At 47.9% G+C, this 27,223-nt stretch overlaps 1 protein-coding gene across 17 annotated transcripts in view; it reads left to right on the top strand.

Annotated features, from left to right (window-relative positions):
• Positions 1 to 27,223, top strand: part of MACF1 (microtubule actin crosslinking factor 1) — a 291,507-nt gene that overhangs the window by 82,853 nt on the left and 181,431 nt on the right. For 10 of the 17 annotated variants that reach the window (XM_060275855.1, XM_060275856.1, XM_060275857.1 and 7 more), the window contains 2 exons: positions 1,014 to 1,091; positions 6,955 to 7,047. In XM_060275855.1, the coding sequence (XP_060131838.1) occupies positions 1,014 to 1,091; positions 6,955 to 7,047 (171 nt within the window). Of the gene's footprint in view, positions 1 to 1,013; positions 1,092 to 6,954; positions 7,048 to 24,449; positions 25,927 to 27,223 lie in introns of those variants that run through there. The other 7 variants (XM_060275849.1, XM_060275852.1, XM_060275848.1 and 4 more) reach the window with 3 other exon arrangements.

The following is a 27,223-nucleotide window of genomic DNA, read 5'->3' as shown; positions in this document are numbered from 1 at the left end:
TTTTCATCTGCAATACATTGAACAGGGGAAAGGGTTATATACCCCTAACCTCTTTCTCAAGCATGATAGGCCCAGTCTGGATCTGCTCCTTCTGTGGGCTGCGATTCACCAAAATGCAGTTGTGGGTTTCTGCCATCTCTTTTTGTTTGGCCCTGAGTTACTCTCCAGCTCAGCTGGGGAACATGTGAGCCCTGGGGTGCCCTTTTTCTGTGAAACAAGGCCCACCACCTCATACAGATGGGGAGTGCAGCCAGTTGCCACCATGCTAGTTCTTCTTCGTTCTTGCATTTTGTATGCAACTCTGTTTGAAGTTAAGCTGGAATTGGATTAGCATTCTTCTTTCTCTTTCTTCGGCTTGATCCACTAAGCTGAATGCAGCCCACCTGTCGCCATGCGCTGTGCCCTGACAGGTCCTTGGCCACCTTTCCCTGTTTTTGCAAGTCCCAGATAGGCTGGGAGCACAAGCAAGAGGCTTACAGAACTCATGGTTGGCAACTGTGTTCAACTTGTTGGGTCCTCCTGCAAAAAGCTACCATTTGTTAGTGTTCTCAAGCTAAGGTGTGCTTTGCCCACTGTTGTTCATGACATTTTTACAAATGAAAAACAGGAGCCCCTGCTATCAGCTGTTGACCTGCTTGCCTCTTTCCTAGCCATCTTTCTCTGTCCAGTTGCTTTGCTCTTCCTACCTTTTCGAACGAAAGCTTCTAACCCCTGCTTGGGCCATTTGCAGACCTGAGAACAAAAGCAAAGAGGCCTGTCATCTGCTGAGGGTCTGGTCTTCTTTTGAGCTATGCAAGCACACTTTGCATTAGTAGCCCATGCTCAGGTCCCTAAGAGAAAGTGAGGAGGCAGATTGAAGGGAGTACCCAGTGTGGGTGTCAGGACACCTCTCAAGTAGATTCACATTTTTTCCTGGAGTGATGGAGGAGAAGGTTTGCCGGCCGGCTGGAGATGAGTCCTTATGTCTTGCTCCAAGGAATGCTTGAGTTGAGTCTGCTCTGTGTCTCTTTCAGCCACGGGAGAAGGGCCGGATGCGCTTCCACCGACTTCAGAACGTGCAGATTGCCCTGGATTTCCTGAAGCAGCGGCAGGTAAGACCCCTCCCCAACACACCTTTCAAGGAAGAGAGGACTGTCAATGGTTGCTAGCCAACTGGGCATACTCTGCCTCTGCATTTGGAGGTGGCAGTACTTCTGAATACCAGCTGTTGGAAACCACAGGAAGGGAGAGTGCTCTTGTGCTCTGATCCTGCTTACAGGTTTCCTACAGGCATCTGGTTGGCCACTGTGAGAACAGGATGCTGGGCTGGTCTTCAGATAAATTTAATGGCAAGAGAGCCTGACCAAGAAGTCCCAGGAATTGTAGCTAGCATAGTGCCCTCTGGATGTTTTGGACTGCAAATCCCATTGGCCCCGGGTGCCATGCTGGCTGGGGCTGATGAGAGTTGTAGTCCAAAACACCTGGGGGGCACCAGCTGGACCAAGACTTGCCATCTTAACTGCCTCCATCTGAAGGTAGCCCTGTTTAGGGAAGTTTTTAATGTTTGACATTGCTTTTTTATTAATTTTCTGTTGGGAGTCGCCCAGAGTGGCTAGGGAAATGCAGCCAGATGAGTGGGGTATAAATAATATTATATTATATTATATTATATTATATTATATTATATTATATTATAACCAGGATTGTTTGGGGAAAACTGTAGCAGTTTGTGTGACAATTCCTTGGACGGAACTGGGGGTGTCTCCCTGTTTCTGCGTGAGCTGACTTACTATGCCTGTTAAAAATGGGTGGGTGGGAGCACTGTCATGTCAGTGTGGTTCTGCATTCGCTGATGAAACTCTGTCCACGATCTCAGGCAGCGCCTCCTTTCCCTGCTTGTTCTGTCCTGATGCTTCTGTTCTAAAAGGAAGATGATGACAAGGGTGAGGAACAGAGGTGAGATTTATTACCCCGACTCCCTGGGGCCTGCTGGCTTAGATGAAGGCACGTGCCCTGCCCTGGGGAGTGTTAACAGCTTAATGATAGCTCCTCGCCCTGTGTTTAAAAGGAGCAGCAGAGTCTTGCTGGAGGCTCTTGGTAGCTGGTTCCTCCACACAGACGCTTCAGAAAAGCCTCCTCCATCTTGTTATTTCAAAGCTCAGGAGAAATTGCTTGTTGAGGCACATTGTATGCAGGGCTATAAAAAAACAGAACAACCACCCCAAGTACCCCATAATTCCAGGGTGAGAAACATACAGCCTCCAAGAACCGTTGTGAATCCGCAGATCACTCTTCAGTGCTTCTAGCCTGTGGCCATTTTTGGGTGGGATTCAGTCGCACATCAGCAAATTTAGGTTGTACAATTAAAGTTGGATTCGTGTTCCTGGGGACAAACCTGCTTTCCCACCCCCCTGAAAGCCATTGGGAAATGAACTGGAAAGTATAACAATTGCTTGACTCAATACAAGCAAATCAGAATGGATGCTCAATGTTCAGTGAACAATGCTTGGGTGCTGCTCTGCACATCCCTGCCTAGAAACACTCAGATCTAAGAAAATGTTTGGATCTGGGGAATGAGGAGAGAGCCAGTGTGGTGTAGTGGTTAAGAGCGGTAGACTCGTAATCTGGGGAACCGGGTTCGTGTCTCTGCTCCTCCACATTCAGCTGCTAGGTGACCTTGGGCTAGTCACACTTCTCTGAAGTCTCTCAGCCCCACTCACCTCACAGAGTGTTTGTTGTGGGGGAGGAAGGGAAAGGAGAATGTTAGCCACTTTGAGACTCTTGGTAGTGATAAAGCGGGATATCAAATCCAAACTACTACTCTTCTTCTTCTTCTTCTTCTTCTTCTTCTTCTTCTTCTTCTTCTTCTTCTTCTTCTTCTTCTTCTTCTTCTTCTTCTTCTTCCTCTTCCTCTTCTTCCTCTTCTTCCTCTTCTTCCTCTTCTTCCTCTTCTTCCTCTTCTTCCTCTTCTTCTTCTTCCAAAATAGAGACAACAGCAACAAAAGGCATTAGCTGCCATCAAAAACAGTATAATGAAAGTGCCTCCCAGTGAATATTCATAGGCAGGAAGGTGCCCCTGACCTGCAAGCTCCTGTTTTGATCCTTGCTGTACCCAAACATTCTGGTCCTCTCAGTGCCGGAAGTACTTTGGGTCTTAAAGGCTTCCGTTCAGCAGGGTGTAGGAAGTCTTTGAGGGATGGGAGAGGAGAAGATTTAAGAGGGAAAGGCACATATTTTGGCACTGTGACAGTTTGAGTCCCTAAGCTCTACTTTGCATGGGGCCAGGTCTTCTTTGCCTACTGCACCACCCTTGACTATCACTGTGCTCAGGGCCGATAAATCCTTATGAATGGAAGTCACAGTTCTGCAAGTTTCGGCTGAACTTCAGAGTTGGTTATGGACCATAATGCAGTTCATGTTTGTGATCAATGGTTCAGACAACCATTGTGAGCACATTTTGGGGTACGGTGCAAGAGAGCATCATTGTGAACCATTCCTCAGCCATTGGCTGGGCTTTGAAGAAGCATTTCACCTTTGAAGCCTCCCCCCCCTCCCGCCCCCATTCCAAAACTCTGTGGATAAACTAAGCATTTCCTCCAGTGTCAGGTCCTGAGGCAGTTGTGGTCTGAGGTTTTATTAACTGGGTTGGTTGTGTAATGCAGAGGGTGGGGTGAGCAAGTTTGGGCTTGCGTCTTACGTGGTCGGCAGATTTTTTTCAAAGATAGCATGGGAGGTGGTGAAGGGATAAGCAATCTAAATCAGACTGGCTAAAGGCAGCTCTAAAACACTGCCATGAAATATATGGGCAGAGGCCCTTGGAGAAATGGGGTATATGAAACAAAGCAGGGACCTCAGTGCACTCATGGAGAGGAGGTTCCCTGATCCTATTGCAAAGCCACTTCTCACTATGCAGTGCAGTGGAACTTGAAAGGGAACTATTTGCTCAGTGCTAGAGCATGGGGTCCGTGCATGTTGTGTCCCAGATTCGGTCGCTACCCTCTCTGAGGACCTCCAGTAAAGAGGTTGAGAAATACATTAGAAAGCTGCAGCTGGTCCAGTTAGGCCAGCCTTTCCCATCTGGTGTCCTCCAGATGTTTTTGCTGGGGCTGATGGGAATTGTAGTCCAAAACGTTTGGAGGGCACCAGGCTGACAAATGCTGAGTTAGACAGCACTGGGCCAAATAGACCAATTGCAGCTTTGTGTATTTACCGTACATTGTTGTTTGAGGGATCCTTTCCATGGGGTTTAATGCTAGGAGCAGCATTGAAGACTTGTCAGCTGATGTGCACTCTCAGATACCTACGTCCTATAGCTGAGGAGTTTTAGAGGCTGCAGAGCTACCACTCAGCTTGCTGGTTGGTTGTGCTCTGCACAAGTGCCTCCATTTGAAATCTGCATAGAGGTGGAGGAACAGAGGAAGAGAGGGGGAGGGGTAAAGGAAGGCATATACAGAGGGAGTGGGCAGATACTGGGTTGAGTCTGCACACATGAAGGGGTGTAGTTTCAAAAACCAATGTGTGTGTATGCGTGTGTGGGTGTGTTTTCATTCATTCATTGATTCTCAGGAACTGCTTTTGATACCCACATAGGCATTTTCAGATAACATAGTTGTTTCATCATAACATTCTTTATACTCCTTTAGATTTTTGAAAGTGATAAGTCACACTTGTAGATTAAAAAAAGAGGTTAGAATTATGTCTGATAATAAATTACAGGGAAAGAAAGGAAGAGGAAGAATCGTATATTATTTTTGTTGTTGTTGCATTTTTATCGCACTCCCCCCCCCACAAGGAGCTCATGGTGACATCCATGGTTCCCCCCTTAATCATATAATAGAACCAGAGTTGGAAGGGGCCCTGAGCATCATTTAGTCCAACCCCCTGCAATGCAGGAGTATGCAGCTGCCCCACATAGGGATTGAACCTGCAACCTTGGTGTTATCAGCACCAGGCTCCAGCCTCGTTTAACCCCCTAAACAACCCTGTGAGATAGGTTAGGCTGAGAGGCAGTGAGCTTCATGGCTGAGTGGGGATTCGAACCCTGGTTTCCCAGGTCCTAATATGACACTCTAACCCAGGCAAACTTCGGTCCTCCAGATGTTTTGGACTACAATTCCCATCATCTCTGACCACTGGTCCTGTTAGCTAGGGATCATGAGAGTTGTAGCCAAAACATCTGGAGGGCCGCAGTTTGGGGGTGCCTGCTCTAACCACTATACCACAAAGGAAAATAATTATATAATGCTGTATTGTCATTAAAAAAACCCTGTCATTAATATAAAGTACCATTTTTTCTATAAAATTGTCTTCTTGAGTATGTACTAGGGCCATAGGGACCAGACATAGGAACCAGACACACAAACACACCCAAATCAACTGACAGGACAGCCACTCTTATGGGCCAGGATTTTCAACATGGCCAATCACAAACATATTTCTCAGAGCCTCAGAAGTCTCAAGAAACACCAGTTTCAAATTTGCTGTGATCAGAATGCAAGGAGTTGATGGCTTGTGGTTTCCTTTTGTTAATTTTCTCCAACAGTTTTTGTTGTTTGTTGTTTTTCTGCCGCTAGGATATGCTTGTTCCTTCTTCACGATAGGGGTCCAGAAATCCCAGACACTCTAGGTGGCACTGTTGAGCTACATCAGGCTATTGGCATTAGTAACACCCTAATTTAAGAGAAAATGCAAGAAAATCATATCAGGAGCAAACACTGAGCAGGCCTATTTTAATCTTAATATTGGCACACGCTGCAGTAGGCACACATTATGCATTTGAACAGAATTAAAGCATAAGAAGGAGGGAGGATAGAACCTGCCTCCTAAAGGTGCCAGGTTTGCCCAGTGAAAGAGAAAATCCTCCAGAGATGAAAGTGGGGCGTCGTGCCCTTCCTAGTGCGACTCACCCTGTCGGGATTCTTTACTTTGAATAGTACTGACTTCAGGAACTTGCTACCACAATGGCTTTAAAGAGAGTGGACAACTTTTGGAGGAGGATGTCTGGCAACTGCTATTAGTCATGGTAAATAAATGAGGCCTCCATATTCATTTTGGGGAAAATATTTGGGGGAATAACAAACAAGTAGAAATGAATGGTATAGCAGCAGTAATACCCAGAAGCAGTATTAATACCATAAGGAAGTGGGGTTAGACTTCTTCAAGCGTATATACCCCAGAATTGTAGAGATGGAAGGGAGCCCAAGGTTCATCTAGTGCTGTATTGTCATTAAAATTTTTGTTGCGATGCAAAGGAGCACAGGATCCATTGCCATGTATAATAAATATCTATTTATTTTACAGAAAGTTAGAACCACAATAGAATAGACTAAAACAAATTAACATTTGGGTAAATAAGTCTAAATAAGAGAATGTCTTCAGCAAGTGCCAAAAAGAATACAGTGAATGTGACTGCCTGATATCAAAAAGGCAGAGTTGTTGCCGCCACACTAAATATACTTAATAAATAGCAAAATAATGAATCTGTATGCAATTTGTGCAAAGGGTTTCAGGCTGAATCCTCAGTATCTGCAGTTAATATCTTGTACCCAGACAAGGAAAGCCTTTTCCTGGGAGAGCTGCTGCCACTCAGAAAAGACTTTACTGAGCTAGATAGGCCAATAATCTGGCTCCGTATGAGGCAGCTTCCTGTGCTCACATGCTTGTGGCATGGGTATTGCCATGCTGCCTTCCCTGCTTGTGGTCTTCCTGCAGGCACCTGGGGTTGCCGGACCTCCAGGTGGGCTATGTGGGCCTTTGATCTGAGCCAGCATGTGGTGCCTCCAGGGTCCCAAGGTTGTTAGCCTTCCCCATCTTGGTGCCTTCCCCGTGTTTTCAGTTACAACTCATCAGCAAGACTGATGGGAGTTGTAGTCCAAAACATCTGGAGGGCACCAAGGTGGGGGAAAGCTAGGCAATGAGGCAGCAGCCAGCACTCTATGCTTTTTCACCACATCTTCCTGTTCGGTTGCCTTCCAGGTGAAGCTGGTGAACATTCGCAATGATGACATAACAGATGGGAACCCCAAGCTGACACTGGGGCTGATCTGGACCATCATCCTGCACTTCCAGGTAAGAAGCTGGTTTCTCTCATCTTTGAACATCAGACAGAAAGAGATGCATACTGCATCCGGGATCCAGCTCAATTCGACATCTGTAGGGTGAGGTCTGCATTTTATGATGAATCCTGATTGGTCTGTTAGCATATCCAAGTCAGTGTCATGGAGACCAGAACATTGGAGAATACGCAGCTGCTCTCGCTGATTGTTTGCATAATTCATCCATTAATGACTGACCATGTGAGCATGTTACACACCTTTTGATTCGCAGTGAAGTAATTGGGAAGGCTGTTGTTTGCTTAGCTGAGCTGGAGATCTTTGGAGTTTTTTGGAGTGTCGGAGATGGAATCTGGAAATGTCTTTGAAGGAGGGATGCTGTGATCCCACATTAATAGGACAGTGTTCCTCCCAAAATAATTTTCTGTAATTAATCTAGGAGGTCACAAAAAATTCCTTGGATTTTTGTTCAGCATTGGAGGCAGCTGTGCTTCCTCAGCTTGGTAGATGAGTTTGGGTCTCTGCTTAGGGTCTGAAGATCTCAACACGTGTGTTGGTGATTATTTGTTTTTACAAAGTAATTTTGTCATAGGACAGGATGAGGAGCCTCTGGCCGACCAGATGTTGTTGGATTCCAGTGCCTATCTTCCTTAATTGGCTGATGGGAGGTAGATTCCAACACCTAAAGGGCCAGAGGTTTCCTACCCCTGACATGGGAGAATGCAAATAATACTACGGTATATTCCTACTGCAGCCATAAGGAGAGCATTATTTCCATTTCACAGCTGACCCATGTGTTGCTCAAGGCCACATGCAAAGTCTATGGTAGAAGGGGGGAAACTGAGCCCAGGTCTTTCCATTTCTCTCCTTTGTTGGCTCATAAATTTGCAAGCAAGTTACACCATGCACATTATTGGCTGCATGCTTTTCAATATTTGGTTGCAAGAAATGGCTATATTTTATAATTGGATTATCCCCACAACACCTGGATGGTGTCAGTTGAGAAGTGCCTTCAGGCATAGCAACTGTTTGGTCATGAATTCTGCTGTGATAGAGTGACAGGTGTGTCGTCTTGCTGTTGGTATGCCTGGGTGTTGGTCCTTGTGTGGGAAGACCGTCAGGAATCGCCATGGAATGCCAATTGGGCCAGGGGACCATCCATGCCATTCTCTTGAGTAGTTCTCGTAGCTCACATGTTTCCTGTAGAACTGAATAAACAGATATTTGCCTCCACCCCTTTATCTGATGGATGTGAGGTTTTCCTCTCTGTGGCATTCTGCTGGGACAGGTGCTTTGAGTGCCAGGCCTGACTGGGAGAAATGCTCCTCATGGGGTGGACATTGTGCCCTACAATCTGCATACATGGTACTGTTGGCGATCCATTTGTGGACACTACCTTCCACCCACACTATCTCCTCTCACCAATGGAAACCTGGTTCACTTTTGCTAGGAAGTGGGGCAAATTTGATGGCAACAGTGAGTGAGTGAGTGAGTGAGTGTGTGCCACTGAATCCGATTTTGTCGAAGTAGATGCCCTCCTCATGGCGGCTAGGTGTGGACTAGAAGCCTCTTTTCTTTAAAACACACACACAATTCCTCTTTTTGAACCTTCATAGCAAAAGAAGGCACAGTAAATACCAAAACAAGTGACATCTGCACATATACTGTAGATCTGTACTTATTAGATACAGGCCAGCATTTTAAACCAAGAAAGAGTCCCCAAAGAGTTTGGAAATCCCAGAAACACTTGGACTTGGAGCTGGAGATTATCACGGATCATTCCGTCTGCCACATTGGGTGTGAAGGAGGATTAGCCCAGGCTGGGCCGCAACATACCGTGTTTCTCATATTATAAGACATGTCTTATATTTATTTTTTCCTCAAAAAAAACACACTATGGCTTATTTTCAAGGGATGTCTTATTTTTTTCCTCCTCATCCTGCCGCGGCCGGCATTGCTGCTGCGCCTATCACTATGTCTTATTTTCGGGGTATGGCTTATATTCCTTGAATGCTTAAAATCCTGCTATGGCTTATTTTATGGGTATGTCTTAAAATATGAGAAACAGGGTATTCCCAAGTGCAGAGATCATGAGGCCAACCCCCTTGCAGAAGCTAATCAGGTTTGGGTCTGGACAGTGCCTGGAGACCACATTAAGGATTCATGTTGGCAGGATGGCAGGTTATATTCAGGCCTTTAAATTTTTAAGATGAGCCAGTCATTTTTAGTATCATTCTGCATTGTTTTTAATGGTATTTTATAAGGGTTATTTATTTATTTATTGCCTTTGTACCCCACTCTTCAGCTCAAAAGCTTCCCAGAGTGGGCTTACATACAAATCAATTTAAAAGGACATCTGGAGGGCACCAGGTTGCCAAAGGCTGATTTTGAGGTTGATGGCTTCAAAATCTTACATATACTGCTGGAAAAGGTATTGATTCCCCACCCCACAAAAAAAAAAAAACTCCACGTTTGATGTGAGGCATCTTGGTTGTCTGTGGACACTAGAGGGTGTTGCTGTACTGAGAAAGGAGGGGATGGAAGAGCTGGAGGGGTTGATGGCAGTGGGCCTCTGTGAGCCTGCATTTTTGGTGCCCAGGAAGTGCTTCAGGGTCCCTGCTGCTCCACTGACTCTAGATGAGAATAGCTACCAGCCTTGGGGAAAAACTAGTCAGCAAGAATGAGCTTGGCTAGAGCTTAACAGCTCCCAACTGGAGAGTTTTCTGGGATATCAATTGCTTGTTGCAATTCAGTGTGAATCCTTTTCTCTCCTTCGCATCCCCCCACCAAATTGGAATTATGGGGATTCTTTTTTGGCAATGTGGCTGTCTTGTGGAGTAAGTACCCCAAGGATCAGTATTGGGACCTGTGCTTTTTGCTTAGTCGTTTAGTCGTGTCCGACTCTTCGTGACCCCATGGACCATAGCACGCCAGGCACTCCTGTCTTGCACTGCCTCCCGCAGTTTGGTCAAACTCATGTTCGTAGCTTCGAGAACACTGTCCAACCATCTTGTCCTCTGACGTCCCCTTCTCCTAGTGCCCTCAATCTTTCCCAACATCAGGGTCTTTTCCAAGGATTCTTCTCTTCTCATGAGGTGGCCAAAGTATTGGAGCCTCAGCTTCACGATCTGTCCTTCCAGACCTGTGCTTTTTAGCCTGTGCTTAAACAATCTAGAGTTACAGGTGAGCAGTGAGGTGACCAAGTTTGCTGAAGGTACTAAATTGTTCAGGATTGTTAACAGAAAGAGATACCGGTAGTGAAGGTCTCCAAAAGGACCTCTCCAAACCGAGTGAACAGGCAGTAAAATGGCAAATCCAATCAATGCAAACAAGTGTAAAATGCTGCATGTTGGGGCAACGATTCTTAATCTCGCATATATTTTCTCATGGGGTCTGAACTGGCAGTGACAGGCCAAGAATAAAACCTTGGGGTCAGAGTGGCTGGGGCAACCCAGTCAGATGGGTGGGGTACAAATAATAAAATTATTACTTTTGTTATTACAGTGGTACCTTGGATTACGAACTTAATTCGTTCTGGTGGTCTGTTCTTAACCCGAAACCGTTCTTAACCTGAGGCGCGCTTTCGCTAATGGGGCCTCCTGCTGCCACCGTGCCGCAGGCACACAATTTCCGTTCTCATCCTGGGGCAAAGTTTGTAACCCGAGGTACTACTTCCGGGTTAGGGAAGTTTGTAACCCGAAGTGTTTGTAACCCAAGGTGTTTTCAACCAGAGGTACCACTATATTATTATTAGATTAGATAGCTAGAAGAAGACATAAATCTGGTATGTTGCTGAACAAATCTGTGGTGTAGCCACATTTGGAATACCATGTACAGCTCTGGCCACCTCACCTCAAAAGAGGATATTGCAGAGTTGAAAAAGTTTTAGAAAAGGGCAACCAAAATGGTCAGGGGGTGCAACGACTCCCCTAAGAGGAAGGGTTGTCGTGCTTGGGACTTCTTAGCTTAAAGAAAAGGCGAGTAAGAGGTGACATGATAGAAGTTTATAAAGTTATGCCATTGCATCGAGAATGTGGATAGAGAAAAGTTTTTCCCCCTCTCTCATAATAATCTTAATCATGTAGCAGTTCAGTTGCAGGGAGAAAGTGGGCCAAAGCTGAAAATGAGCTCAGATTTGCGGATGACACCCAACTAGGAGGCGTAGCTAATGCTGCAGAAGTCAAAGTTGAGATTCAAGATGACCTTAACAGTTTGGAGAACTGAATTTCAGTAGGGACAAGTGTAAGGTTCTGCACTTAGACAGGAAGAACCAGCTGCACAAATATGAGATGGGGGACACCTGACTTGCCAGTAGCATATGTGAAAAGGATCTAGCGGTCTTAGTGGGCCATAAGCTTAACATCAGTTAACAGTGTGATGCAGCAGCAAAAAAGCTAGTGGTATTCTAGGCTGCATCAACAGAAGCATAGTGTCCCAATCCTGCTCTATTCTGCCTTGGTCAGACCACATCTGGAATACTGTGACCGGTTCCGGGCATCACAGTTTAAGATGGATGTTGATAAGTTGGAACATATGCAGAGGAGGGTGACCAAGATGATAAAGGGTCTGGAAACTAAGCCTTATGAGGAATGCTTGAGGGAGTTGGGTATGTTTAGCCTGGATAAGAGGAAACCATCTTCAAATATCTATTTGCAGCCATTGTTGCCTTGTTCACAGCCTTCTGTTTCTGCTTGTGGGTGGATGAGGGGAACCATCAGCTTTATCCAAGCACAGACAACTAGTCTGCTAGTCCCTCTTTGCCACTCTGTGTTGGCCCTTTCATCACCGACTAGTGTTGTGCTGGAAGACTTTTGCCCCAATCCAGCTTCTGTTGGGGAAAGCTAAATAAGGAGTAGTTGGGTCAGAATGCCAATGGGGCTGAGCATCTGAATGGGCATCTAATTGAAAGTAATGCAATGTGCATTGTGAGGTACTGGAGGGCAAATAATATCTCCATCTGTAGAGAGTGGCTTTGCAAAGTATATCATTCCCGACCAATGGCAAAGTCAGTTAGTTGTACATAAACGGATGAAAGAAGACAGAAACAGATTTCTTTTTTTAATGGGACATCTTTTATTTGTGCAATGTGAAATCTTGCTCTAATGTGTTAATAAAATCACTCCTCAACACTACTTTGACAAGCATATTGTGATAATTTTCTTGAAAAAGAAATGAACACCATATGGATAGACAGGTAGTACATCTGAACACTCCCAAACCCTGTCCTGCCACAATTGGCCTACCCTTTTTTCTTGCCACCCCTTACTGTGGGGTCCCAGAAGAGGTCACAACAATTTAAAAACACAATATCAAGACCAGTTGAAACAGATTACGAAAAAGTGAACAGGGTTGCTCCTAAAGTATATTTATCAGTTGCATCTTCAGCATACAAGAAAAGCTATGTAATATATAATATCTGACACTTCATTGTTCATGCATGTGCTGAAGCAAGATCTTGCTTATTATCAAAAGCTTTTGCTGCCATAAATGTGTTAGTTTTTAAAGAGAGCCTTTTGATGGAAAGGCAGGATTTTTTTTTAGCAAAACAGGACTCTTGGGCTCTATAATTTCATGCTGGACTCTGTATCATGAAGCATCCCCTCCCCCTTTCCAGGATTTTCAAGACTGTATGCCAACGCCTTTGCTGTTGGGGAGTGGTGCAGTACAGTCTTTCTACACCTTGTAATTGGAAGAATATTATTTGCAACAATAGAAATCTTGGTGCTTCAGGCACTCTCAGCATGCTTCAAGTGCTTTTTCTTTTAGCAGAACAGCACATATATACCAAATGGAGTCCCTCTTAATTAATTTGTCCCCAGTTAATTTCCCACACAGATCCGGTTCTGAAATTATTATTATTATTATTATTAGTAGTAGTAGTAGTAGTAAAAGGTAAAGGGACCCCTGACCATTAGGTCCAGTCGTGACCGACTCTGGGGTTGCGCGCTCATCTCGCATTATTGGCCGAGGGAGCCGGCGTATAGCTTCCAGGTCATGTGGCCAGCATGACATAGCCGTTTCTGGTTAACCAGAGCAGCACATGGAAACGCCGTTTACCTTCCCGCTGTAGCGGCTCCTATTTATCTACTTGCATTTTGACGTGCTTTCGAACTGCTAGGTTGGCAGGAGCTGGGACCAAGCAACAGGAGCTCACCCCATCACAGGGATTCAAACCGCCGACCTTCTGATCAGCAAGCCCTAGGCTCAGTGGTTTAACCACAGCGCCACCTGGGTCCCAGTAGTAGTAGTATGTATATCCTGCCTTTCTCCTAAGCTGGAATTCAAGGTGGCTTATGCATTTAAAAGCATTACAAAGTAAGAAAAACGAACCACTTAAAAACAATAATTAAGATACATCATAACAGAAATCACCCCCACTTATCATTATCCCCAATTCACCACTACAGTAATATCTCCGCGAATGTCCGCCTCATCTAGCGTCCATTCCAGCGAACATCCGCAACAAACCTGGAAGCACCGGAATGGGTTACTTCCAGGTTTGCTGCTCACGCATGTGCAGAAGCGCTGAATCGTGCAAACCACTCCGGACGCATGCACAAATGCGGTGCTTTTCCCTGCGTCCTTTTCGGCTAGCGGCCAGGGCTCTGGAACGGATCCCAGCCACAAAACAAGGCACGACTGTAAATATACAGTATATATTTTTTATTTCCCCAAATTAATATCCTACCCACGAGGTGCTCTGGGAGCCTTTTAAAATTCCACCCTTCCTTTTTCATCATTTTAAAAACCAACGCCTTTGCCATGTCATTGCAACAGCACCACGTGGTGGTATAGGATATGTTCCATTGAACTTGGTGGGATCAGAGTGTGGGCAAATGCTCTTCCCCCAAATTGTCAGAAGTGCATGGAGCCTCTGCAGTTAGTAGATGCTTCTTCACCCCTCCTCCCAAAGCTCCCCCTGCCAACCTATCCATCCCCTAGCCTTTTCCTTCTCTCATTCTATCTGGGACACCCCACACTGACAACTCTGAGCACCCATAATAAACTCCAGTTCCAAGACTTATTTGAGGGAAGCCATTACTTTTGACAGGGGTATCCTAGTGTTTTAGATGTATGGTGCAAATATGGCCTGAGTTCAAAATGTGACATTGCAGCCCTGCTGCAATTGGGGGTCCCCCTTCTCATTCCGCTGCGAGGGGCCCCGAACTTCTGCCCCAAAGTCCTGCCCCTGACAGTGCTGACGGTCTTATGTGCAAGGAGGGCCCCTTCATAGGGGTCTTTCCCTCAACTCTCTGCCAGAGTTTCTGCCCTCTTTCAAGTTGTTCATCAGGCTCCACACATATCCCCCATGGGACAGAGGCTCAGAATTGCCCTGCCTCCCTCAGTCAGGTTGGCCAGAGGCATGAAGGATCTAGCTTCCCATTGGGTCATGCTGTTGCCATGGCAACAGTGTGTGTGTGTGTGTGTGTGTGTGTGTGTGTGTGTGTGTGTACAGCAGAAGGAAGACTGGGATGGCAGCGCTTGCTTGCTACCGGTACTCTTGAGCAGCTTGAGAAAGGCAGCAGAGTGCAGTGCTGCATGGGTGCCAGGGAATATTTTTGTGGGTACATCACGGCCCACAGGTGATGTGTTGGGGAGCCAAGCTTGGATCCCTGACTTGTTTAGATTGCTTGGTTTTGAATTGCATTCTTGCATTGCATTCTTTTCCAAATAGAAGCCCCCCCCCCCGGCCACCTTGCTTTACCTCATTGTGGAGGCCATTGTTGTAGGCCATTGCTACAACTTGTAGCATTTGTAAGAACTCCGTCTTTCAGTGTGGCAACAACTGTACCTTGGAATTCCCTGCCTATTGAGATCAAGCAGGCTTCTTCACTGTACCCTTTTTCGGGCCCTCCTAAAAGCGTTCTTGTTTAAGCAAGATGCTTAGGAAGTTGAGGTAATTTTAATCGCTTAGTAGTATTTTAACTTTTGCATGTTTTAAAGTACAATTGTTAATTTTTCTCAATGTTATTGTGTTTTTGAAAGCTGCTTTGAGGTTATTGTTTTTTTAAATCAAGTGGTATATAAATTGTGAGGGACAGGGGATATCGCGAAGTCCCTCCCCTCCTGAGTTCAAGCCCATCCCCGAGCACAGGGGAAAGCAGAGAGAGTTCCGATTCCAGTGGGGAAGCAGGAAGTCGTGTCCGAGGCTCAGGCAAGGTAGAGGAGCCAGGGTACCAGGTGGGACAGGAAGGGGCAAATAAGGGGGGGAGACCCATCCCCCCAACTCCGGAATTACGCAGAAAGAGGAGGGGAAAGAGGATGGGTCTGCCAAAGCTTTTGTGTTGGAGAAAGACGCGCCAAAAGCCATTCGGAGGTTCTGAACCCGACTGAACACCTAGCTCCGTGTATATAGCAATGACTTCAGCACTGTAAATACGCAGCACCAATAAAAGAATAAAATGCAGAGCTGTGTAGAGTCGTTACTCTGAAGTAGCCCGCTCCGGCCACTGTGACAGCAACCTCCGAATCTTTTTTTGGGCTACTTTGGAGTTGCCGGGATGAGTGCGTCAGAGGCGGAGAAATGGCGGCAGATCGCGGAGAAAGCCCAACAGGACCTGCAGCAACTGGCGCTGCAGGCACAGGGGGAATTAAAGGCAGCTAAAGAAGAAACCAAGAAGGTCCAGGAGGACCGGCTACAACTTGCGGAACAGGTGAGAGCGCTTCAGGAAAAAGAGCAGCAATTAAGGGCGGTGGCGGTAGAGCTCCAAAACAAGCTGGATGCCGAGAAAAACAAGGCGGGAGGGGCCCCCCAACTCCAAGTGCTGCCAGGAAGGAGAGCGGGGACCCTAGTAAGCAAGTTCAATGGAGACCCGAGGGAATATCATGGCTTTGAGACTGAGATCGTGTATGCTCTTGAGCTGCACCATGATGAGTTCCCTGATGATGAGCACAGGGTAGCGTTTATTGTGGAACACCTTACAGGGGCAGCCAGGGAGTGGCTAAGACCGTTAATAGCGACAAAAAATCCTTGCATGAAGAATGTCAAACTATTTCTAGAGGCTTTAAAAACTATGTATGCGTCCGATAGTCATATGGACCAGACCAAGGAGGAACTGCATAATTTAAGGCAAAGAACAATGACAGTTCGCGAATATTGGGCGAGATTCACCATGCTAGTGCACAGACTGGGGTGGGAACTGCACTCGCCTCCGATGGAAGCGGTGTTCTACCTGGGGTTGAATGAGGATGTGAAAGATGAGCTCTCGAGAGGTCCAAAGCCCAGTAATATGGATCAGCTGAGCAAAGCGGCTCTGGCGGTGGGGGTGAGACAGGAATCCCGGTGGAACGACAAGCAAGCAACGCGCGCAAAGCGGGCTTGGTTCCCACGGTCGCAGGAGAAGCCACTCCCCCAACAACCCTTCCAAGCCACGCCTGGGGTCAGCCAGGACCAGGAACCCATGCAAATTGATAGCGCGCGCGGGGGGGCTTTTCAAACCCCAGCGGCGACAAGACGCAAGGAGGGAAGGGGCGGGAATTGCTTTCTCTGCAACTCCCCCCAGCATCTCGTCAGAGACTGCCCACATCGCAGAGAGTGGCAAGGAAAGGCGGGAACGGTTGTGCCCTCCCCCACTGACGCAGCACCACAGCAGGGAAACGGGAAAGCCTGGTTGCAGGAGACAAGGGGCAGCAGCCAGGCGCAGTCAGCAGACAACAGCCCCAGCCCGCCCACCCGCATAGAGAGGAGCAGAGCCAGCCCACCCCTCCCAGAGCAGGAGTGGTTCTAGAAGTGACGCTAACGCTCCCAAATGGCTATCCCCTGACAGTCCTCGCCTTAATTGACAGTGGTGCATCTGCCAACTTCTTCTCGAGAAACTTTGCAGAAGAGCACCAGATCCAGCTTCTGCAGCTGGACTTTCCTTTGCACGTAGCCACCATTGACGGCAGGGAGCTGCTGGGAGGGGCCATCACTCATCAAACCCCCCCCCCCATGAGAATGACGGTGGGAAGGCACTCTGAGACACTGGCATTCAACGTCACCACCATCTCAGACCCCCCCATCGTCTTGGGCATGAGCTGGCTGGCGCGCCACGACCCCTCCATCAGTTGGCACCAGAGATGCATCACGTTTGGGTCGGACTTTTGTCTGGAACATTGCATGCAGCACCAACCAGGGGAGGGGCCTCCAATAGCCACGGTGGCCACCATGCACGTCAAAGGGGGTGAGGCGATACCCAAGCCGTACTGGGACCTGCAGGAGGTCTTCAGCGAAGCGGAGTCCGACCACCTACCCCCACACAGGCCTTTCGACTGCCAGATCAACCTGGTGCCAGGGGCAACTATACCCCCAGCCAAGCTGTACGCCATGTCAGATCAGGAACTGGAGGATCTGCGCGCTTTTATCGACAAGAACCTCAAGCGGGGGTTCATCAGAGAAAGCAAGGCAGCAGGGGGCAGCCCGGTCTTCTGGGTGGACAAGAAAGACACGCAACAGCGCCGTCTTGTGGTGGATTTCAGACGACTGAATTCAGTGACAGAGCCAGTGGCTTTCCCCATGCCCAGAGTGGATGATCTCCTGACAGCGGCACGCAGGGGCAAGATTTTCACCAAGCTAGACCTAAGGGGGGCGTACAACTTGATCAGGATCCGGGAAGACGATGAATGGAAAACCACGATGTTCACGCCTCTGGGCTCTTTTGAATATCTGGTGATGCCCTTCGGGTTGCAAGGGGGCTCAGCATGCTTCCAGGCCTTCATGCACCACGTCCTGGGGTCCCTCCTCTTCAAGAACTGCTTGGTCTTCCTAGATGACATCCTTATCTATTCCAATGACCCAGTGCAGCATGTGAAGGATGTCAGGGAGGTGTTGCAGCGCCTGAAGGAGAACCACCTGTATGTGAAGCTGGAGAAGTGCAAGTTTCACACCAAAGAGGTGGACTTCCTAGGCTACAAGCTGTCAGACAAGGGGCTGGCGATGGACAAGGACAAGGTGCAGGCCATCCTGGACTGGCACAGCCCCAGGACGCGCAAAGATGCCCAACGCCTACTAGGCTTCGCTAACTTCTACAGGAAGTTCATCAAGAACTTCTCTCGTGTCACGGCTCCTATCACCGACTGCCTGAGAGGCAAGCAGAAGTTCCGGTGGACACCGGAGGCGCTAGCAGCGTTCGAAAGCCTCAAAAGGGTGTTCGCTTCAGACCAGCACCTGTTCCACGTGGTGCAGGATGCGCCCCTATGCCTGGAGACAGATGCTTCAGACAAGGCTTTGGGAGCGATTCTGTTGCAACTGGACGCCAACAGAGAGTGGAGACCCTGTGCCTTCTTCTCCAGGAAGCTGACCCAGCCAGAACGCAACTACACAGTGTTTGATAGGGAACTTCTCGCGATCCACGCTGCGTTCCAGCACTGGCGACACTTCCTGGTGGGCGCCAAGCACCCCATCCAGGTGTGCACAGACCACAAGAACCTGGAGTTCTGGAGAACTGCCAGGGTGCTCAACCAGCGGCAGATACGGTGGGCAGAGTTCTTCTCGAACTTCAACTTCTCCATCCACTACATCCCGGGGGAGCAGAATGTCAGGGCGGATGCCCTATCCCGCAAGCCAGAGTACATGGAGGAGGAGTTGCCACCAGCACCCAGGCACATTTCCCCCCCATCAGCATGGTCCTGCGGAGCAGCAGTGGTGAGCGAGGCAGAACTCACAGCACTGACAGCAGCTGATGAATTTGCCACCCGCATCTTCAGAGAACTGAGAGGGGGGAGGGAGCAGGCAAAAGACTTCACAGACCGCAGGGGGCTGCTTTTCTACAAGGGTGCACTGTACCTGCCCACCACCCAGCTTAGACGTAAGGTCCTCAAGCAGATGCACGACAACCCAACGGCGGGTCATTTTGGAAGGGACAAAACCGCTCACCTAGTCATGAGACACTTCTGGTGGCCAGGGGTGCGGGAAGATGTCAGAGACTATGTACGGGGCTGTGACACCTGCCAACGAGCAAAGGTGGTCAGAGCAGCACCAGCAGGGTTGCTGGAGCCATTAGCCACCCCGCACAGGCCGTGGGAAGTAGTGTCAATGGACTTCATCACAGACCGGCCGTCGTCCAGGGGCAAGACCGCAGTGTTGGTGGTGGTGGACCTTATGTCCAAAATGTGCCATTTTATACCGTGTGCCAGGGCGGTCTCTGCAGAAGAGACAGCCAAACTGTTTGTTGACCACGTATTCAGATTGCATGGATTACCTTTAAGGGTTATTTCGGATAGAGGCCGCCAATTTGTTTCCAGGTTCTGGAGGCGGCTCATGAACCTCCTGCAGGTGGAGGTTAGCTTGTCGACGGCTCGGCACCCGCAGACCAATGGACAGGCACAGAGGGTCAACGCCATTCTGCAGCAGTACCTGAGATGCTACGTCAGCCAGAGGCAAACGGACTGGGTGGATCGCCTGCCACTGGCAGAATTTGCCTACAACAATGCGGTGCACGTCTCCACAGGGGTGCCGCCCTTTAAGGCCAACTACGGGCGCGACCTCAGATCTTTCCCGGAGAGGGAGGGGGAGGAGGAGGAGGAGGGCCCGCAGGCAGAGGATTGGGCAGAGGAGCTGGAGACGGTGCACCAGCAGCTCAGAGAACACTTGGAGAGGGCCAAGGAAGCGTACAAAAAGGGGGCAGATCGCCACAGGCGACCGGGGGAGGTCATCAGGGTGGGGGACAAGGTTTGGTTGTCCTCGGAGGGCCTTCCCACCAGAGGGAGGTGCAAGAAGCTGGCACCCAGAAGGTTGGGCCCTTTCACGGTCACGCAGCAGGTAAACCCGGTGGCATACAGGCTGGCACTGCCAGAGGACATGAGGGTGCATCCAGTGTTTCATAGATCGCTGCTGTCGCCGTACAGGGAAAGCAGCAGGCTCCGAGGCAGCGAACAAACCCCCGAGGGAGGGGGGGAGAGGGAAGGCAGGGAGCAACTCAATGAGGCCACGGCCATCCTTGATTCACGGAGAGGGGTGGGGGGCCTGGAGTACCTCATGGCATGGGAGGATGCTCCACCGTCACAGAATGAATGGGTCCCAGCCACTCAGATACAGGAGGAATTCCTGGTAGAAGAATTTCACGCCCTCTTTCCCCACAGACCCAAGCCCTGGCACATGGAAAGGGAGGGGGAGGGGGAGGAAGCACGGGAGAGCAGTTCACCATGGCGCTGGGAAGCGGAGTTTGAGGAACCAGAGGACGAGGTATGGGCGTCACCGAGATCCACCCAGTCAGAGGAAGAAGCAGATTGGCAGAACATTTTTACCCCCACCAGCTCTGACGCCACGGACTTTTTAGGATTCCCGTCCTCCCAGGCGGAAGGGGGGGCTCGCAGGACTGGGGGGAGGTGTTCACACCAACGGGCTCGGAAAGTACTGAGTTCTTAGGCTTCCAGTCGTCACCGACACCTGGGGGGGACCTGGGGAGGGGAGAAGGGGAGCTTGGGAGGGGGGTGGATGTGAGGGACAGGGGATATCGCGAAGTCCCTCCCCTCCTGAGTTCAAGCCCATCCCCGAGCACAGGGGAAAGCAGAGAGAGTTCCGATTCCAGTGGGGAAGCAGGAAGTCGTGTCCGAGGCTCAGGCAAGGTAGAGGAGCCAGGGTACCAGGTGGGACAGGAAGGGGCAAATAAGGGGGGAGACCCATCCCCCCAACTCCGGAATTACGCAGAAAGAGGAGGGGAAAGAGGATGGGTCTGCCAAAGCTTTTGTGTTGGAGAAAGACGCGCCAAAAGCCATTCGGAGGTTCTGAACCCGACTGAACACCTAGCTCCGTGTATATAGCAATGACTTCAGCACTGTAAATACGCAGCACCAATAAAAGAATAAAATGCAGAGCTGTGTAGAGTCGTTACTCTGAAGTAGCCCGCTCCGGCCACTGTGACATAAATTTTATGAAACAAAGAAATAAAATAAAATAAATAAGCAGCTCTCTTGCCCACTTCCCTTTGGCCCTACCCGTTATATTTTTATTTCTGGGCTGGGCTGAGTAGAGTGAATAAGGAAGGGCGACTGGAAGGATGGGATTGATATTACCGTGTTTCTCATATTATAAGACATGTCTTATATTTATTTTTTCCTCAAAAAAACACACTATGGCTTATTTTCAAGGGATGTCTTATTTTTTTCCTCCTCCTCCTGCCGCGGCCGGCATTGCTGCTGCGCCTATCACTATGTCTTATTTTCAGGGTATGGCTTATATTCCTTGAATGCTTAAAAATCCTGCTATGGCTTATTTTATGGGTATGTCTTAAAATATGAGAAACAGGGTATTATCATTATTATTATTATATCCTATCTTTTACCCCAGACCAGGTCTCAAGGTGGCTTATAGATAAAAATGCACAATAGAGATAAAATACAATAAAGCTAAAATCGTATAAAAGATAATCATTAAAAAGTAATTATACATATTATAGGTATTATAGTATATTTTATAGGTATTTCTTAATTGCCCTGTTGTGACAGGTTATTGTGACCCATATTCTGCTGATGTTTCACTATTGTTGTGATTATTGAGGCTATTTAGTTGTTTCTCTCCCCCCCCCCCTGTAAGTTACCTGGATACTTTTTGGATTAGGTGATTAATACATCACATCAAGCAAGTAGCAAATCTGTGCCCCCAGACATGGAATTTGCCATGTAACTTCTCATATTTACCATTTGGTGCCCACAACAATGAAAGTGACACTTAAAATATGGGCTCCTAATGCTAATGCACGTTGCTGTGTCCCTGCAAGCTAGATGCACATGATAAGTGATTCTTCACATTGTTGAAGCTCTTGTTCATTTTGGTGTATGGCTTTTGGTATATTTATCTAGTTTTGCTCTGTCCACACCACATGATAAGAGCTGCCTTGGCTGGGAAGATCCAATTCACCTGAATGACCACCTGAAATTTGGCACATAATGCACTGAAAGCTTTGTGGGGTGGGTGGTACCATTTTATCACTCCATTTATTTATTTGAATCATTCTCTTTAAAATTAGTGCTAACACTTTTCTGGCTTTTTTCTTTTCTTTTAATAGTGAAATACCACTTAAATAAGAGTACTAGAACACTACAGTAATGGTAATTATAAAAAAGGAGACGATAAAAACCCCCACCTTTCCAGTCATTGTCTTTCTAGCCATTGTGGTTAGCAATTGTGACTAGAAAGTCTCCCATCCTCCTTAAGAAAAAAAAAGCAGTATAGGATTATAGTATTACTCAACTATAGCACACTTTCATTTACATGGAATTTCATTAATATTTTAAAATATTTATAGCAGGAGAAGCATGTTAGTGCCAATGAAAAGATCAATAAAACAAATAAACAGGGTGATTAAACTTGGTGGTGGGTGCTATTTTAAGTGTAGCCTTCTTCAGCCTGGTGCCCTCCAACTGCTTTAGACTGCAGTTCCTGTGGCTGGTGGAAGTTGAATGTGCTGGAGGTGAATGTGCTGAGCTGTGGTAGATTCATGTCTCCTTTAAGTCACTGCCCACATCAAAATCCCACCCTTTAAAAAAGACAGAAGAGGATCACTAGGGTATTTTGCTTATGCCGAGCTCGTGCTTCTGTTCTGGAAACTCACTATGGATTTTCTGTCGTCTGAGGGTGCATCCAGATGGGCTTTTTTGTGGAATGGGTGTTCCTCATGCATGCCAGTTATACCCAGCACAATGTTGTTGTATCAAATGACAGCTCATATCTGTGCCCCCCCATCCCATTTAACCTAGATTTACTGGAAATTTGATAAGTTAATGGTCTGTTGTCTACAGAACATTTGCTATATCTCAAATGGCCTGTTGATAAATTAAGCACCTACCTGGTAGCACACTAAGAAATGGCGGATGAACCAGAAAGAAAATGCAGGGTGACAATCACCAGGATTGTGGCATAGTGTGCATGCTCCGTAAAAAATGATTGACTGACACATGGCAAGTCTGCACATCACTTAGTGTGGAAGCACTCTTGACAGACATATAGGTGTCCCCCCCCCCCACTTATACGCAATCAACTACTTCATGACCGTGTATATGTGTGATGCTGGGTAATAATAAAATGATTTAATTAAACCTGGAAATGGTGGGAGAGAGCTGGAGATTCCTCAAGGCTTGTGTGGACATCAGTGAGGGCTGAGGAAGCTCCAAAGAAACTGGAGGCGCAGCCGAGCTTTGCTTAGGCTGCTCAGCCTCCCTGCCTAACAGCTGTTGCGCTCTGTTGCGCAGCCGCTGCTGCCACTTTCCCGTGCATCCTCCAACCTCCAGATGGCCCCAGAGCTTTAATTCTAGTTGTGGATATTTTTGGATCCAGTATTTTTGATACCGATTGAATGTAACCACTGCAGAAGTGGGGGGACACCTGTAGACTTTCAAAACTAGGGCAGAGACTGATATGAGGCCTCCTTCCTCATATTTAATTTACCACTTAACTCTCACAAGTGGTAAATTTCTAAAGCGATAGGTGCTGGAATTGTACATTCTGTCCCAGAAGGCATTCCCCCCTAATCTTAGTGTATTTATTTATTTAAAACATTTATTTGCTGCTTAATATTTGAGAATATCGTAGCAGAGTAAAGAAGACTAGCAGCAGCAACAGCAGCAATAGTAAAATACAACCATACTCTTTCTAATATCCACAGTGATCAAACAAACGCATCAACCACCATCAGTCATCAGAGAATGCTTGGGGAAAATAGGGAGGTAGGAAGGTGTTTAGCATGTGCCAAAAGGATAAAGCATAGTTCTGCAGGGGATGTTGTGCATTTTGGGGATGGGGTGTATTTACTCAGTAGGTGAAACTGAAATGGCTGTCCTGACTGGGGCTAATGGGCGTTGTAGTCCAGAATATGTGGAGGACACCAATTTGTTGAAACCTGGTGCAATGGATGCTGCTTTGATTATCCAGGGACACCTGCTTATTAAACAGTCAGCATCCCTCCTTGACTTCTAGACATCCCAAAAACCTTAGCTTCATATTCACGATCGAGGGAGATTGTAAAATAATGTTTACCATGTGATTTTCAGGGATAGATGCAAGTTTCAAATGCCTGGATATCAAATATTATAGGTGTAACTGAGCTGGAGAGTCCCCCCACCCCCCAAACACCTCTTTCCAGCTTTCGTAAGGTTTATCTCCACAAATCCTTTGGTTGTTATTGCCCAGGTTTCTCTTTTCTGTATCGAACGCAGCAGCAGCAGCTCTGGGCATTCTCTTAGTATGCACAGTGTGTTTGTCTCCTCCTGGGATTTTTCTTTTTATGTCTCTCTGCCCTCCTTCTTTAAATGCTACCTTCTCTCAGCTCAACATCTTTGTTGTTGCTGCTGTTTTGCCTTTTCTGCTTCCTTTTTTAAAATAAAACAAAAAACTTTGCTCCCTGATTTCCATCTATCTGTCTTCGTGCCACACCCCTCACCAGCTTCTCCCCCTCCCTCCCTCCCTCCTGCTGCCACCTCCCAGCCTCTGTCTGGCTCTCCGCTTTCTGCTTTCTGTTTGCCTTACGGAGGGTAGCACTCCCATTACCTCATATTTGGAGAGAGGAAGCTGCAGCCAATCCGGGCTCCGTCTGCTTTTAGGTCAAGTGATTTCTGAACTGCAGTGAGATGCTTCGAATGTGTCTTCCTCCAGCTCCCAGCCTTGTAAGATGGCTGTCTGAAAAACGGCAGCAGCTAGAAAGGGAGAATCTTGGTTTCTCTCTGTGTGTGTATGTATGAGTGTGCCTGCAGTAGTGGGTTTTTTTAAAAAAAAATGTGCATCTAATCTGATGAAGCGGCGGTCAGGATTTATCCAGGAGCCTGGTGCCAGCTTAGCTGCATTGTCACTGGTGTCTTGCGCACCAGGGAGATGGGGAATACTCTGGGTTGTGTTAAAGAGCCGAAAGATCAAGCTGGGGAGACAGGGAATGCTCCCCTCTCCCCCAGAAGGAAAGCCCGCTTCAAACGGAAGAAGAAGGGGAAAAAGAGGACGGTGCCAGAAAGCGCTAATCCGGTGGCAGAGGGACCTTCTGCAGGGACTGAAATTGCTGAAGAGGAGGCAGTGGCAGTGAAGTTCAGAGCCTCTTCCCTGCAGGAGGAGGACGGAGAAGACCTTGCCGAGGGCTTACATCGAAGCCTTGCCCCATATGGGGAGGCTTGCCCCACTTTGGAGCCAGAGGGGCTGGAGCAAGGGCATGTTGTGCAGGTGAGGGAGAGGTTCCAAGGGAAGCTTGAGAAAGCTGACCTAGTGACAGAAAATGCCTCCTCTGTCTGTGGGAGCCCAGGGGACTTTCTGGAGGAGGGCACCACCGTCATTGCCCGCCTGTTCGACAACCCAGCAGAGCAAAACCGTGAGAAGGTGGCGAGTCAGCTGGTTGCCTTTCAGAGGCTGGGATCTGGCAACAGCCGAGCCATTCTGGTGCCTTTGCAAAGGGAGGCTTTGCGTAAAGGACCCACAGAGAGTGACACGGGCACTGTGGTGGTGTGCAGGTCTTGGGAGCAACCAAAGTTGGAAACTCCAGCAACTGTGGTGGAAGAGTCTCATGGGACCTGGGACAGTGAGGAAGGGAACGAAAGTTTATCAAGTGCCACATGGGCTGCTTCTTGGACTGTGGAGAAGGGCACAATCTCGGAGCTGTCCACCCCATCGCCTTTGGTGGATCAGGTGGAGACGGACGGCACAGAGAAGCCTCAGCGGACACCATTTTTGAAAGAACCACCTGTTGGCAAGGGAGGGGACAACACCTGGGTGAAATTGCCTCCCTCCCAAAGCAAGTCTTCCTTCAGTGGGTCAACCTCCAGCACCTTCCTGCACTCCTCAGGATATGGGAGTGACTCAACCCACCACCAGCAAGTCAAGATGCCAGGGACTGAGAGGACCTCTCTGTTGCTCTGTGGAGGCGGCCCCACTTCCTCTTGGGGAGGAGAAGGCCCTAAATGGCAGATGACTGCAAAGGAGAAGATTAGCCCAGCTGAAAGAGGGGTCAGTGTGGGTTTATTTTCTCTTCCTCTTTGGGATCTGGGAGGGTTATGCGTGCCAGGAGCAGCAGTCTTACATGGTGGTACTTCCTGATGGGAAAAGCCCTGGGACTTGAGTTGTCCTGGAAGCCACACCCCCTGGTCTTGGGAGCCCCACCCCCTAGGCTTGTAAACAGGCTGCTTTGCCTGGGGTTTGTAAAAATTGCTTCCAAATGAGCAGACAGGGCAGCCTTTGTATATTGGAAGAGATCCCACCATTCCACCCACTGCTCTGGCCATCAGTGATGCATAATTTTAAAAATGTAGGTTAATAAAGGAAGTCGTGGACTAAGTTGCAAAGCTGTTCCAATTCCCAGCTGCCTAGAATTGGTTGTAGGTGATAAGTGTTGAGGGAAACCAGTAAGTGTTAAGGAAAATGTACTCCATACATGTGCAGGGAAGCTCTTTTGTCTCTTTTGTTTAGTCCCAGAGTTCAGACCTGGTGTGGGAAAGGAGACTCTGGCTCAGATTAATCCCCCTGCCTCTCCCGGGGTTTGTAGATTTGTACCTTTATTGTAATGTATAAAAGAATATTCCCAGCACTGCCTTTGGCTCCTCTACTTGGGTGCCTGTTTGTTATCTCTCTCTGGTGCTTTGTGGGTTTCCAGAATGATACTGAGTCTCAAGCCTATTTGAAGTACTGTACACACTTTGTGTCCTCTTTCCTCAGCCCATATGCAACATAATTTAACTTGGCGAGGAGGGAAATGAACTCTGCATGTACTCAGTAGTGCTCCTGCCTCTGCTACTACCTCACAGATTATGGGGCTAAATCCAGAATGAGCAGGCGAACTTTTTAAAATCAGGCAAGAGTTGCTGTTTTGCTGATAGACCCTTTTGGTGCATTTCTGTTTTGTAAACAAACTAAAAAAAGCTAAGACCGGGCGGGAATTGAACTTGCCTGGTTTGGCGTTGGAGCCCTTCTGTGATGCAGGCAAAGGTCAAGGATTTTTGGTTCTTCTTTAAGCAGTAATTGTTTTTTATGTAGCCAGAAAGACTGCTTACATAGTTCCAATGTCATCCTTGGTCCAGGTTTCCTCTTTGAGGTGTGGGTGTGTGCACATGTACATGGGCTTCCACCAGGAAACACGCTCCTGTTTCATTTGTTAACATGTATTTTGGCTGTCAAAACTCTACTCTGCATAGTAGTTGCCAATTTATAATGGTGTGCACCTGGGGAGAGGGAAGGGATGTTGGATTTCAAGGCATTGTGTCAGGGCCTGGGGGGAAATGGGTTAGGGGGCAGGCAAGCCCTAAAACTG

This window comes from Zootoca vivipara, chromosome 6, assembly GCF_963506605.1.
Source record: "Zootoca vivipara chromosome 6, rZooViv1.1, whole genome shotgun sequence".
NCBI lineage: Eukaryota > Metazoa > Chordata > Lepidosauria > Squamata > Lacertidae > Zootoca > Zootoca vivipara.
The sequence above is the reverse complement of the archived record's forward strand: the minus strand, read 5'-3'. Positions and strand labels throughout refer to the sequence as shown.